At 32.6% G+C, this 13,954-nt stretch overlaps 1 protein-coding gene across 1 annotated transcript; it reads left to right on the top strand.

Annotated features, from left to right (window-relative positions):
- Nucleotides 1-4,751: 4,751 nt before the first annotated feature.
- Nucleotides 4,752-10,166, top strand: LOC115715833 (uncharacterized). The gene is made up of 6 exons (XM_061107612.1): nucleotides 4,752-4,895; nucleotides 5,558-6,057; nucleotides 7,182-7,757; nucleotides 8,518-8,706; nucleotides 8,789-9,002; nucleotides 9,126-10,166. The coding sequence occupies exons 2-6, from the start codon at nucleotides 5,560-5,562 to the stop codon at nucleotides 9,884-9,886; spliced, it is 2,238 nt and encodes a 745-aa protein (XP_060963595.1). The 5' UTR covers nucleotides 4,752-4,895; nucleotides 5,558-5,559; the 3' UTR covers nucleotides 9,887-10,166.
- Nucleotides 10,167-13,954: the final 3,788 nt, after the last annotated feature.

The following is a 13,954-nucleotide window of genomic DNA, read 5'->3' as shown; positions in this document are numbered from 1 at the left end:
CCCGAACTGGAACCCCAAACGCCAAACTCGGACGCTGGACCTGACCCGAACCTAATCCATATTTGGTGTTGAAGTCGAGTTTATTGAAAATATATTACAGCTTTATGCAACCTATTAATACAAATCAATATACCAAACATAGTATTCTATTAAATAATACTAATATAATACAATACGATACAACATAATATAAATACAATACAATACGACTTACCAAACGAGCCCTAAGAGCATTATTAGGCACCTTAGCAATACTTAGAAGTGGTGCCTTGTAATTAGTTGATGATATTCTTTAAAAGTTATTACATTAATTTATATGGAACTCAATATTTAATTACACTGATAGTAATATACAAACTAGATTGGTGTTAGACTGTTGAACACTACAACACATGAAAAACATAATTATTTTATTATTGTAAAAGCAATTACACCAAGACTTGAACACTTTTTACTAGACCACAATACACCAAACACTTACACTCTTATTTTAATTCTAGACACCTTTACAACACTCAGGGGCGGAGCCAGAATTAAATTCTTGGGGGTTATTATTAAAAATAAGTATCGACAAAAAAATAACATTTGTTTAGCAATAAAAGTTGGTACTTTAGATAAAAGATCTATTCATAAATCAGAGAAAATTTTGAAAGCAGGATAATCAACACATGATTAAAATTTTAAGGGACACTTAATTAATTAAAAATAATAGGATAAGTCTATAATACGTACACCTCTTAAAAGGCGTGTTTTGACACACTTCCTACTAATTGTTTTGATATTTAGGAGTTTTTAATTTATTTTTTTTTTTATGATTGTGTATATTATAATTATTTAGGACCACTTATAAATTTTTAAAAGATTTCAAATAATTTGTAGTGCCAAAAAATAAGATTTAAACAATTACTTATTCTGCGCTAGAAAAGAAAAAATAGTTACTTGTGCAATAAATATTTGAATCTTATTTTTGGTAATGTGAACTATTTTAAAAAATTTACAAGTTATTCTAAATAACTATAATATACATGATTATAAAAAAAAAATATATCAAAAAACTATTCTGAATGTGAAAAGATATAAAAGGTATACTTAAAAAACCTTTTGAATAATATACTATAATTTTTTTTAAAATAACATGCATATTTGTAGTAAAATTTAAAAATAATACACTAAATTTTATTTTTCACTCTAATTATTATTTTCTATATAATAATAAGCTATTATTAATTTATAAATAATATATTATTATATAAATTATTATAAAAATAAAAAATAAAATAATTTAACAATTAAGTATACCACTTTCTACTTTTTTTTTCTTTGACTTTCCTTTGTAATGACTCATGAGGAACTATAAATTAATGCATATGATTTTTGTTCATTAAGTATACATACATTTATTTTTAGAAATTTTGAGGGAGCCAAGGCCACCCCAACGTACTATACACCTACACCCGCCCCTGATAACACTCTTGTATATAACTTATACTTTTAGGACACTCTTTAGAATACTTAGATTACACTTACTTGTGCACTAGAATTATCACTCAACTCACCATGCACCACCAAAGAACCAACTTCCCTATTTATACTACTCAAAGGATGGTGCATTATTATGCTAGAATGTTCTACCGAATTGTCAATTTATTATAGCCTAAAATATTCTTGAAACTTCTTATGACTATTAATTCTCTATGATTCTAGAAAATTCTATAATATTACTAAAATGATAGAAAATTCTAGACACTTATAGAGTAGGTGTTGATCTTTTAACACTTCCCCTCAACACTGACTCTTCATATTGAGTTGGTCTCTCAGCTTCTGAAATCTCGTTCTGTTGAGTCCTTTAGTGAATAAGTCTGCTACTTGATCTTCGCTCTTCACTAAGTGCAACTCTAATTCTTCCTGAAGTACTTTCTCTCTGAGAAAATGGTAATGCACCTCCACATTCTTTGTTTAAGCATAAAACACTGGTTTCTCTACTAGACGGATAGTAGTCTGATTATCACAATAAAGTGGCACTACAAAATCTGTGGATTGGAGTAAATCCTTCATTAGTTGCATCAACCTCGCACTTTCTTGAGTCGTCATTGCTGCTGCTTTATACTCTGCCTCTGTGGTTGACAAAGATATTGTTGGTTGCCTTTCGCTATACTACGACACTACTCCAAATCCAAGTTTACCCAGTAGTTAATCGTCGGGTATCATGATCTCTGACATAATCAGCATCGCAGTAGCTAACGATCTTAACCTTATCACCTTTCTTATAGAAGAGACCATAGTTAATGGTATCTTTTACATACTTCAGTATTCGTAGTACTAATTCTAAATGTGGCTTCATTAATTGCTGCATATATCAACTTACTACTCCAACTATAAAAGAAATGTTAGGTCGAGTCAATGTAAAGAGGATTAGACTTCCCACCAGTTGTCGATATACATTGCTCCATCTTGCGAATCACTTTCAGCATGAGCAGCTTAGCATTAGCTTCCATAGGTGTTGAGATGGACTTGCACTCGAGCATTTCAAATCTTTGCAGCAAATTTTTAGCATACTTTTGCTGACAGAGAAATGAGCCTTCCTTAGTTCTGTCAACTTCTAATCTGAGGAAGTGTTTCAGTTCTCCAAGCTCCTTCATTTGAAAGTGTACTAATTGGTTCTCCTTCATTTGACAAATTTCTGCATCATCATCTCCAGCGATAATGAGATCATCGACATATACCAGAACAATCACGATTTTTGCTTCCCTTACTTTAATGAATAAGCTTGAATCTGCATGCACCATGAAATATATCCACTTTCTACTAAGAACTCAGCAATCTTGGCATACTATGCCCGTGGAGCTTACTTTAATCCATAAAGTGCCTTTTTCAATTTGCAAACATAGTCAGGAAGTGCTCTATCCTCAAATCCTCTTGGTTACACCATGTATATCTCTCGATCTAGTTCTGCATGTAAAAAGGCATTCTTCACATCCATCTGCCATAGTCTTTACTAGCTGCAAGTGCTAACAAAACTCGCATTGTTGTAATCTTAGTAACTGGGGTAAATGTCTCGTCATAATCTAACCCATACTGTTGAGAGAATCCTTGAGCTACTAACTGAGCCCTGTAACTTTCAATTGAGCCGTCAGGATAAGTTTTTACCTTGTAGACCCATTTGCACAAAATAAATTTTACTTCCTTCGGCTTTGGCACCAACTCCCAAGTCTGATTCTTCGTTAGCGCACTTATTTATTTTTTCATAGCTCCTAGCCACTTGGAGTTTTGGTATGCCTCTTTATATGACTCTTTTTTTTGAACTTTTCTTCTTCAGCTATATCAACATTAGCACATTTCAGATTTGATGACTTTCACACTCTTGTTGATCTTTGAAGTTTTGGTTGGCTATCATCATGTCCTGCTCTTTGATGCACCCCTATTTGCCATGGATTTTGTTGTGCCTCGTCCTTGGTGTTTTCAATCTATTTCAAAAAAACTACAAGTACAATAAACCACCGGTATGTGTGTGAAACTATTACATAATAGCTGGTATTTTAATAACCAACAATAATTCCCTAAACAATTTAATAATTACATGCTGAGATGTAATTTATTCTAAGAAATATGGAGTAAATGTTGGTTGTTGTATTGAATTTTAAGATACTATGTGATTGCCATATATTTATTTTAGAAACATATCAAAATTGTTACAAAATAAGCTAAGTGTATAAACTTATTACTTAATAACTTATAAAATTGGCTGATATATTAAATTTCGTTTAAGTTGAGAGTTTGATTATTTTTGTTAACTAGATACATAGAAAAGAAACTTAAAAATTACTCTTTTGGGTCATTTGTTTCTGTAGCGGCAAAAAAATATATGCTTCCCATATATTAAAATGATCATCATAAAAAATAGATTACAATGGTATAATTTTTGAGTCAAATTAATAAATAGTTTAGTTTAAAAAACTTTTTAAAATTTTGAAAAAAGAAAAAATACACATATATAATGTGTTGTCACCTCTATTCACACACAAAAAAAAAAAATGATTTTAGCTACTAGCTAGGAGGAAAAAAAAAAAGAGTAAAAGAAAAAGCATAAAATGAGGCAATAAAAATATTTTTAATTTCAATATAGTACATTTCAAAACTAATACAAAAATATGTTGGTATTTGAGGCAATAAAATGAGTAGAGACAAAAATGTGCTGGCAAAAGTGACATTTCTTGTAGTGCCCCTTTCTACTAATTGTGAGCTCTCTCCTTCAATATGCATCTCTCTTTCTTGTTTCTCTCCGCTAAACGTGGTTGAGCCACCTTCGGCGATGGTGGACCGAGGTGATGTAACCATTATTACATTCCTCTCTATTTATATATAAATTTCATTTCTAACTTCATGTTTACGTGTCATATGTTTATATTGGCCGCTTGAAATATGGGCATAACAACGCCTACCCTAAATTTAAATCTTGGATCCGCTATCAATCCAATCTAATTCAGTTCAATCTTAATAATCTAATCCGATTCAATTCAACCCTCAAACTCTATAATTAATAGATTTTTATTTATTTATTTATTTATTTTGTGTGTTTTGGCTTTTCCAATTTATATCCATTGATGATGATGATAAATGCAATGGACCTCTATAAGTAGGACAGCATTGCCAGCTACTATATACATGAGAAACACATGTGCATGTGCATGATCTGTTGAGTTAAAGTTAACCAAGTTTGGAAGGTTAGTAAATTATGTTAACTAAGATGTTTGGTTAATTAGGTGGAGAATTTTGATTGGTTGAAAACTACTATAAATATATAGGAGTTGTAGCTCCATAGGTGTTTCTCATAATTATCTTTCTTCCAAATTATATATCCAAGACTTGGCAAGGCTTCGATTCTACACATCCACAAGGTATATAGTATATATATATATAATAAATATAGAAGACTAATTGATTTTCAATTAAGTAAATCTTTTGTTTTGTTTCTTTTTCTTGCTATCATATTTATATGTTATTATTATTATTATTATTCATTACCTATAGTACTATTATTAGCTGTCTTTGGCTAATTAGCTTATTTAAGTCATTTTTGAGATTCTAATCATTTGATGGAACTCATTTTTAACAGCATTTTTTTTATATATGTATTTTTACCTTTTGAACTAAGTTTAGCTCATGAGATGTGAACGCTCTAAAAGTAAAAAAACTCTACCTAAACAAAATTTATTTGTTTATGAACTAATTACTCTACATTGACAACATGTACATAAATATATTTATGATATAGAAGACTAATTGATTTTCAATTAAGTAAACCTTTTGTTTTGTTTCTTATCTTTACTATCATTTTTAAGCTAGAAGTGAAGCTATGATTTATAGCTTCTCTAAATTGACTTTTAAAAAATTATTTTTTAAATTGAAATAATTTGTCTACTTCTTAATGTATTTACAATTTTATTTTATTAATGATATCCAAACACTTTTAGAAGAATGTTTATAATACTAAAATATCTTTATCGAAACAATTAAAATAAATCAAAATTCTTACTAAGTTTATGAACTACTAAAATAGGTATGGAAAATGAGAAGAGTAGCATCGCTTTCTTCACAACTTATAGACCCCCGGTACCATTGGACATATACTCACAATATATATCGAACAAAAATCCGCATGAGGTTCATATGACTGATGGTGTGTCCTATAACTACAATGGCCGACCTATTCCATCTAATGCTCTTCAGACAATACATAAACGCCTTTCTGGAGATAGCGAAAACGATGTTGATATCTCCTCGGGCTTGGTTTACGTATCTGAAAGAAAAGGCAACCTCGAAACACTATACATAGCTCTTCACTATAATAATAGTGATTATCCTGAAGTCGAAACCATTGATTTTGCTCATGAATTTGGGACCTTTGATGGTATTCGAATGGAGGATAGTGGTTGTATTGCTGGTGATTATCTTGTTTATGTCACAACTAAGGATAATCCTCACAAACGTCGTTTCCCATGGACATCAGTTTACAAAACAAATCTTAAGACTTCAGAAACTCAACGACTCACCCCACAGGTATGATTAATATTATGTTCTCACATGTTATTGATGGATGTAAAATTTTCTAAATTTATATAAATTTACATCAAAACTACTCATCATAATTTGTAAAGTAGTAACTAAATATTTAATTATTGTTTTATACATAGATATGATCAATTCGATGGGTATTACCCATGAATGGTTACTAAACAAATTTAACCATAAACATTAATTTTAAAAATATTAAATCATCAAATTTTGATCTAATAACGAATAATAAAAGAAAATTTTGAATTTTTATACTTAGTTTAACTACTTAACTAAAAAAAATATCAAAAAATATTTCTTTTTATACTATATCAAAAATATGTTCATATAAAAATATTCAAGTGAAACTCAACTTTTACTTATCAATCTTTTTTGCTAAAAGTTTTTTTTTTTTTTCAACCGATGGAACAATCTCAGCCCATATGATATAAAAGTGAGAGATTTTTCCAATTAGATAGAAAAATTAAGCATGAAAACTCAATTTTTTCTAATTTTACCCTTTCATGGGTAATGCCGATTAAGAGTGCACTCCCATATATATAGATATATGCTTGGATTTTAAACTTTAATTACAATTCCCTGTTTTATAACACCTTCACTTTTTATATTGATAACTTTTTAGTAGCAATAAATAATTTTCTTTAACTAAATAGTACATAATTATCCCTTCAAAAAGAAAATAGTACATAATTTATATAATATATAAATTGTTACTATTTTTGTTCTAGACACAATAATTTCTTGTAATACCTTTAGCTAGTGATAATACATACAAATAATAACATAATTTTAGTCCCAATTTTTTTTTATATTTTTTTTCAGTCATTATAAATTTCGTTGTCACTAAGAATAAACCTTTATGTAGTAAACATATATATTAAAAGTTGTTACATATTTATAATAAAAAATTTTGCTGTCACTAGAAATAAATTTTTTTAATACATAATGAATATTGTCCTATTCATCACACATACTTTAGCTACTATCATCATATACACTGCACACCCATTATTCTCATTAAATTCTCATGAATATTGTCCCATAAATGCATTACGAACATAACAAAATTAACCTATTCTTTTCTTTCATACAATATTGTGTATTTTTAGGGAAAAGCTGATTTAAGTCCATCAGTATCACCATCTGGAAAAAAGATTGCAGTGGCATCATTTAAAGAACAAGGTTGGGAAGGGGAAATTGAAGATCTAAAAACAGATATTTATGTGTTTAATGTAGATGGACCTGATTTAGATCGTAAGATGGTTATAAAGAATGGTGGATGGCCAACATGGGGAAGTGAAAACATTTTATTTTTCCATCGAAAGGTTGGAAACTATTGGGGTGTGTTTAGAGCTGACATTAGCAATGGTTTTACATCGGACACTCCTCGTGTTACTCCCGAAGGCTTTCATGCAATGACTCCAGCTGCCATCGACGAAACCACTGTGGCCGTCGCAACTATTCGCAAAGAATCAAAATTTGATGATACTGCTCGTTCGTTTGAACAATATCGACACATTGAGGTTTTTCATTATCCAGCTACTTTGAATCGAGATCCCATAAAAATAACTCAAAGAACTAGACCAAAGGCCGACCACTTTAACCCTTTTGTGATCGTGGATGAGGGGGGAGATCACAATAAAATTGCTATTGGTTACCATCGTTGCAAGAGCGACAATCTTAATGTACGTACATAACTCAAAACTTTTCTTGACTTTTAATTATTGTTGCCTTAGTTTGCTTATTAATTACACACACAAAAAACAAAGAACGAGAAATGCTAAAGGGCACTTAGATGCTTTGCATCTTTTGAGGTGTAATATCGTTACTGGTGTAGCTTAATATCGGGGTCTTATTTATTTTATCTTAATAAAAATTATAAAAAATCATTAACAAATTATAGGGCAACACCTCATAGTGGTGCTAGTAAGGTCAGCCCTAGACATAAGCAGGCTAGGCCCGGAACTAGGGCCCACCCATATTAAGGGCCCAGATAAAAATTATACTTTTTTAAAAGTATACATATTTTTTTAATAATTTTTAAAAATACCATTCATAATCTTTATAGTAAGGGCCAATTTTTTTTTTCTATGACCTATTTTAACTCAGGACCGGCCCTAGGTGCCAGGCATCTTAGGAGCATTGCTATTGGGCATCAGTGGTGTCCAGCAGCTTCTATAGGTAGCACCGCACGATTAGTTAGCAATATTTTTTAAAAATTATTTTGTTAAGTTATATGAGATCTGATACTTAATTACAACAATAGTGGTATAACACTGAAGAGAATGCTAGGCACCAGTCGTATTTTTTTAGCAATTCTCGATGTCTTTTGTCCCATAGCAATTAATGCCCATAAGTTAACTTAAAGATATCCAACACAATAAATATAGATTATATATGTTATTAATAGTGTAATTTAATATTGAGTCTTACTATTTGTTACAGGTTCCTGATTATAATAGTATGGAAAGAAAAATTATCCAGCTTGACTGTCCACCTCCAAACGTAGACTTGTTTAGGGTTCAAGGAGTATTTCCTTCATTTTCGAGAGATGGCTCGAGGCTTGCATTTGTTGACAATGAGTTCATGAGAGTGTGGGTAGCTGACAAAGATGGATTGTATATGGTTTATCAGGTACATATCATAAACATAATCATACATACATATATATAATATAATAAATAAGATTTATCCTCATGAACTATAACCCTTGTAGACCGAAGGCCCAGACAATGTGTTTGGACCAGTTTGGAACCAAATCGATGGAAGAGATGAGTTGTTTGTATGCAAGGGACCAGCATTTAATGTAAACCATGAATTGGATATTTGTCGATTGCCCAATATTAGGCATCATCATCATTTCCAATCTAAAGACATTATCCAACTCACAAATGGATACAACAATGCATTTCCATCACCTAGTCCAGATGGTATAAATTTGACTAATATTTATATAAATCGTTATTGATGCATTTTAATATTAGGTTTCACGTATTTTAATTTAATAAATTATATAAAAAAATAACTAATAGCAATGTTGTTATTTTGATTAGGAAAAAGATTTGTTTTTCGATCAGCAAGAGATGGTGGAGAAGATGGATACAAAAATCTATACATAATGGAGAATTCCCAGGTTGGGGAGTTCAATAATGGCAAAGTAACAAGACTAACGAACGGGGCTTGGACTGACACACATTGTCAGTGGTCTCCGAGTGGAGATTGGATTGTTTTCTCCTCAACTCGTGACAAGCCAAGTAATGCTCCTCCGAGTGATAACGGTCTTGACCCAGGATATTTTGCAGTGTACTTAGTGAACGCGAATAATACTCATGTTGTGATAAAAGTGTTAGGAAGTGGTGATGATCTCGCAGGTCATGTGAACCATCCCTTTTTCAGTCCTGATGGAAAAAGAATTGTTGTAACGGCAGATCTTGCTGCGGTATCTATTGATCCCATCTCATTGCCTCTTTTTACGCATTCTGTTAGACCTTATGGAGACATATTCATCATCGAGATTGATGATATCCTAAACAACAATGATGAGAAGAAAAGAGATGATGTGAAGTTTGTTCGTGTTACGCATAGTAGGTTTGAGAATGGCGCCGCTAGTTGGATGAAGTTCTCAATAGGTGATCCCAATGAGTCATGGAAGAAATATGTAGAGCAATATGGGGAACACTCAAAGGGTAGACAACCCTCATTATGTCCTATAATACGTCCCCGAATGGTACAAAAATCATTGCATCTTAATGATGATAGAGGTGAAAGTTGGCATTTGACTGGCCATCTTTGCATTCGAGATAGACGTTGTTGAATATTGCATGCATGCATGGATGCCTTGTAGTACGTACGTGTTCTTATATCATGTACACTGTACACATTCATATAATATTCGGTCGTACTTTTCATTATTGAATAAACATATATATATATATATATATCTCATAATAATCTCTGTTATTAGTAATGATATCTCATATCATTACTAATATATAAGGGAAATAAGGAATAATGGCTCACTCGGGTGTATGTGTACTCAAGTGTAGTGTCTGTTGTAAACTTTGTTCTCTATCTATTGAGTCATCCGTTCTTAAGTGAAGAGTGTACTGTAAACTTTGTTTTCATATATATATATTTATTATGATTTATATAAGTATAATAATTTTCTTCTATCCAATTTTTCTTTTATTATATATGCTTAAGTTTTTTTATTTCTTTATTCCTGTGAAATAATTGCTATACTAAGCTAGCTGTGTTTATAGAATTATAGGTGAACCCTTGTGTTTAAATATGTGGTGAACTAACACCTATCAAGAATTGATCGAAAAACAAAGTAATAAACAAAACCAGAAAATGTAATAGACTGAAGATTAAAGAAACTGACACAAGTGTGGTTCATCGCCATTTCTGTGGTGACTAATTTCCGAGAGGAACTACTCTTTGGCCAAGCTTTATTGATGTTAACAATGGTGGAATACAAGGTTACAATACAGAAAAATCACTCTTCACTAATAATTTCTTGCACCTTACAAAATAGCTCACTTGAGAGAGTTTTAAGTATAAGCGTTCACATTTTGGTCTCGGGGTGGATGTTTAAATTGGCAAGCTATAAGGCCGTCGAAATTGGAACCCTAAGGGAGTTTGTGGGTAAAAACTTCATACCACTACAAGATCAATAAATTATAAGTTAACTAAGGTAGACAGTAAACGAAAGCTCAAGCTTTAGAAATTGCAAATTCAGAGTAATGAAAAGGGAATTCTTAAATTAAAGTGAAAATTGAAGTCCAAAGGGTTCAGGCCATTAGAACTAGAACATCATATAATCGGAAGTAAATTGGTTTTGTGAGAATTTCTATCCTAAAATTGACGGGTTAAAGTAAGCACATTGAAATCCAAAGGCTCAGGCCAATGGAACTGGAACCTCAAGGAATCCAGAAGTAGATAACTTAATAAAAACCTTGGAACAATAACTAAGTATAAGATTGAAGCCTAAGATCAAGCCATTGGAACCTGGAGCCTTAGAGAATCCAGAAATAACTTAGTAAAAATTCCAACAGGAAATTATATTCAAAGTAATAAAAGTTGTCTTAGTTCCCAGGAACTTTTCAAAAGATAGATAAAATATTACAACTATAAAAGCCACGCGGTTAGGGCAAAACTATTGACTCCGCAAATACTAAAGCGGCGACCCAGGTCCCCTAAACAAAAAATAAAAGGAAAAAGTTAGCTAAACTTGAGGCTGGACGGTCCCCTCCGAATCCTTCGGGTCAGTGGGGTTCAAAGCTAGAAGATCAATAAAATTGTCTTTTTCTTGGGACAGAAGGATGGCATCGGGCTCTTGTGCCGGATGGATAAAAGTGAGTTCCTAAGATGTGGAGTCGACACATGTTTCTTGATATTTTTCAAGTGCTTCCTTCCAAAGTATATCCTGCTCTCGAGCAATAAACCTAGCTCCCGTCTCCTTATCCTTTACGCCAAACTATGCTAGAGACATGTCTCAGTCTACGTGCCATTTCGTAAAGGTTTCCACCTCAAAGGCTTCTTTTAGCTCTCGCACCCTATCCACCTTCATGTCAGAAATTTATCTTTCGTATCATTTAATTGAAGCTTTTGATCATCTTTTTCAAGCTTTAGGTCTTCTTTTGTAGACAAGGCATTGTCTCGTTCCTTGTTAAGGGCTTGGATTTGTCCTTCCAAGAGTCGAACTTGCTCAAGCTTTGAGTTGATGTCCGTCTGAAGTGCCTCGAACTTCTCCACAAGAGCCTGTAACTTGCTCTCCGCCTCCTTATACTTGGCTTCATATGTGATGAGTTGGTAAGGGGTTTGGGTATAACTAAGTTTGAATTTTTCAGCTGTCTTAATTAATTTGTTTCATTCCTCTAGATAGGTCTATCTTGTGGATTCAATTTTAGCGCCCACTTTCTTGTTCTGAACCTTCGCGAAGTTGTCTATCATGGCACAATTTTCTTGAGTGTCTTGGTGCAGGGCCTTTTGGCTTTCTCTAAAGTTGCATTGGTACTCTTCAACTCCTGCAATACTTTCGCTTTCGGTGGCGTTTCGCTCAACCCGAACATTTTCCAGCTCCAAAGCCAATTTTGTTATTGTGTTTGCGCAACACTCGACAAGAAAGCATCTTGAAAAGACAAAGAGAAGATACTTAGCAAAAAATTATCAAACCATCAACAATTGGAAAGAAAGTGCTATAGAACCACAACACTTACCCCGATGACCTTGAAATTTCATATTTTGATATTCCCAGTTTTATAATTTAATTAAATGCGGAACAATGAAAATGATACTGATACAATTTTTTTGTAGCTACAGAAAACAACTCTGTAACTCCAGAAGAAATCAGAAAAATAAACAGTGCAGAAAAGTAAAAACACACAAGATTTTTATACGTGGTTTCAATAATCCTTTCAGATTGTTACCAGTCCACGGGACCACGCCTAGAGATAAAATTCATTAGATAGATCTCAAAAATACAAAGTAATTGACTTATGCATAAATAGACTCTCTCTTATTGTATGCCGCAAGCTTGATGTATTCTATCTTCTAATCGAATCTTGCTAAAACTTCAAGTGCTCGAACTCCCTTCAATCTCCTTGAAGAGTGCTTGCTTCCTCCCGATGCAAGACTTGAAAAGCAATCTCCCGAAAGCTTTGAAAAACCTTCTCTCAAATGTAGCATTGTTGGTCTTCTTCTTTGTAGTCTTGAATACAGACTCAAGACAATACAAAATACAAATAAACAGAGTAAGAGTTGAACAAGCACTTCTCTACAAAACGAAGACTCTTTTCTAAAGATATGAGTGAAAATCAAAGATTCAAAAGAGGTACTAAACCTAGCTGCTATAAGGTGTATTTATAATCAATATACACCTTGCTGACAACTTACACACGGTGTAAACAAGACCCCACCCCACTAGAAAATTTCCTAAAATAAATCTTCAATCAGCCCAAGAATTTTAATTTCTGTACCTATAGAATTGTGGGCAGTAAGTGCAACTTTCCTTTTATAGAAAAAGAAAGTTTAGCTTCATTTTTCTCTTCAAGAAATTTGATCAAATAAAATAGGAAACTTACACAAGATCAGAATATACCAGCTGGTTAGATAATAATAAATTGTGTAATCAAACTTACTATTTTTACCTCAATTTCTATAAATAGGAAAGCTAGACAACTTTCCTTCCAAATTTAGATACACAAAATATGGACACCAAATTAAACTCTCCAGCCGAAAATATACAATAAATAATAAAATATTTTTGTCAATTAAATATGCCAAAAATAGATTAACAGACCTGATGACGGAGAGTTTGATTGAGGAACACAAAATCCTCACTAGCGGCCATGACCCACCTCTCCCGCCTCAATTGACTCATGGAGGTTGATACTTGATCAAGGACATCCACAGAAAATAGAGCCACATTGCTACCTATTTCTACCTAGCTAAGTCTAAAATCCGTCTTTTGTTGCGAACCTATCCACTATTTTCCTCTTGGAAGGAATGTTTGGATCCTTGGCAGCCAACTCGGTGTTCTGCCTCAGGGCGATCTAACCAGTAGCCGCATGGACATCCTCCTTCTCAGCATCATACCATCAGAGGACACTACAAAAAATGTCACTTTTGCCAGCACAAAAAAAGCAAAATAGAATTTACTTCTGATATGTTGGCAAAAAGGGTTGGCAAATTAGCGTTGGTATTAGAACTTTTGCCAGCACAAAATTAAAAACACTAGTAAAAATAACTTTTTCCAGCGCGTAAATGCGCTAGTAAAAGTTAGATTTTAGCCACTACAAATGTGCACTGGTAAAACTTTGATCTTTTTGCCAACGTAGTTTACGAAATGCGTTGGTAAAAGTTACTTTTACCAAGGCAG

The sequence above is a fragment of the Cannabis sativa genome, unplaced genomic scaffold (genome assembly GCF_029168945.1).
Source record: "Cannabis sativa cultivar Pink pepper isolate KNU-18-1 unplaced genomic scaffold, ASM2916894v1 Contig2, whole genome shotgun sequence".
NCBI classification, from domain to species: domain Eukaryota; kingdom Viridiplantae; phylum Streptophyta; class Magnoliopsida; order Rosales; family Cannabaceae; genus Cannabis; species Cannabis sativa.
This window is presented reverse-complemented; position numbering and strand designations above follow the sequence as displayed.

Coding starts and splice junctions, on each gene's coding strand:
- LOC115715833 (XM_061107612.1), top strand. CDS start 5,560: ATGGAAAATGAGAAGAGTAGCATCGCTTTCTTCACAACTTATAGACCC. Junction 7,758..8,517: donor GCAAGAGCGACAATCTTAAT/GTACGTACATAA, acceptor TATTTGTTACAG/GTTCCTGATTATAATAGTAT. Junction 9,003..9,125: donor TCCATCACCTAGTCCAGATG/GTATAAATTTGA, acceptor TATTTTGATTAG/GAAAAAGATTTGTTTTTCGA.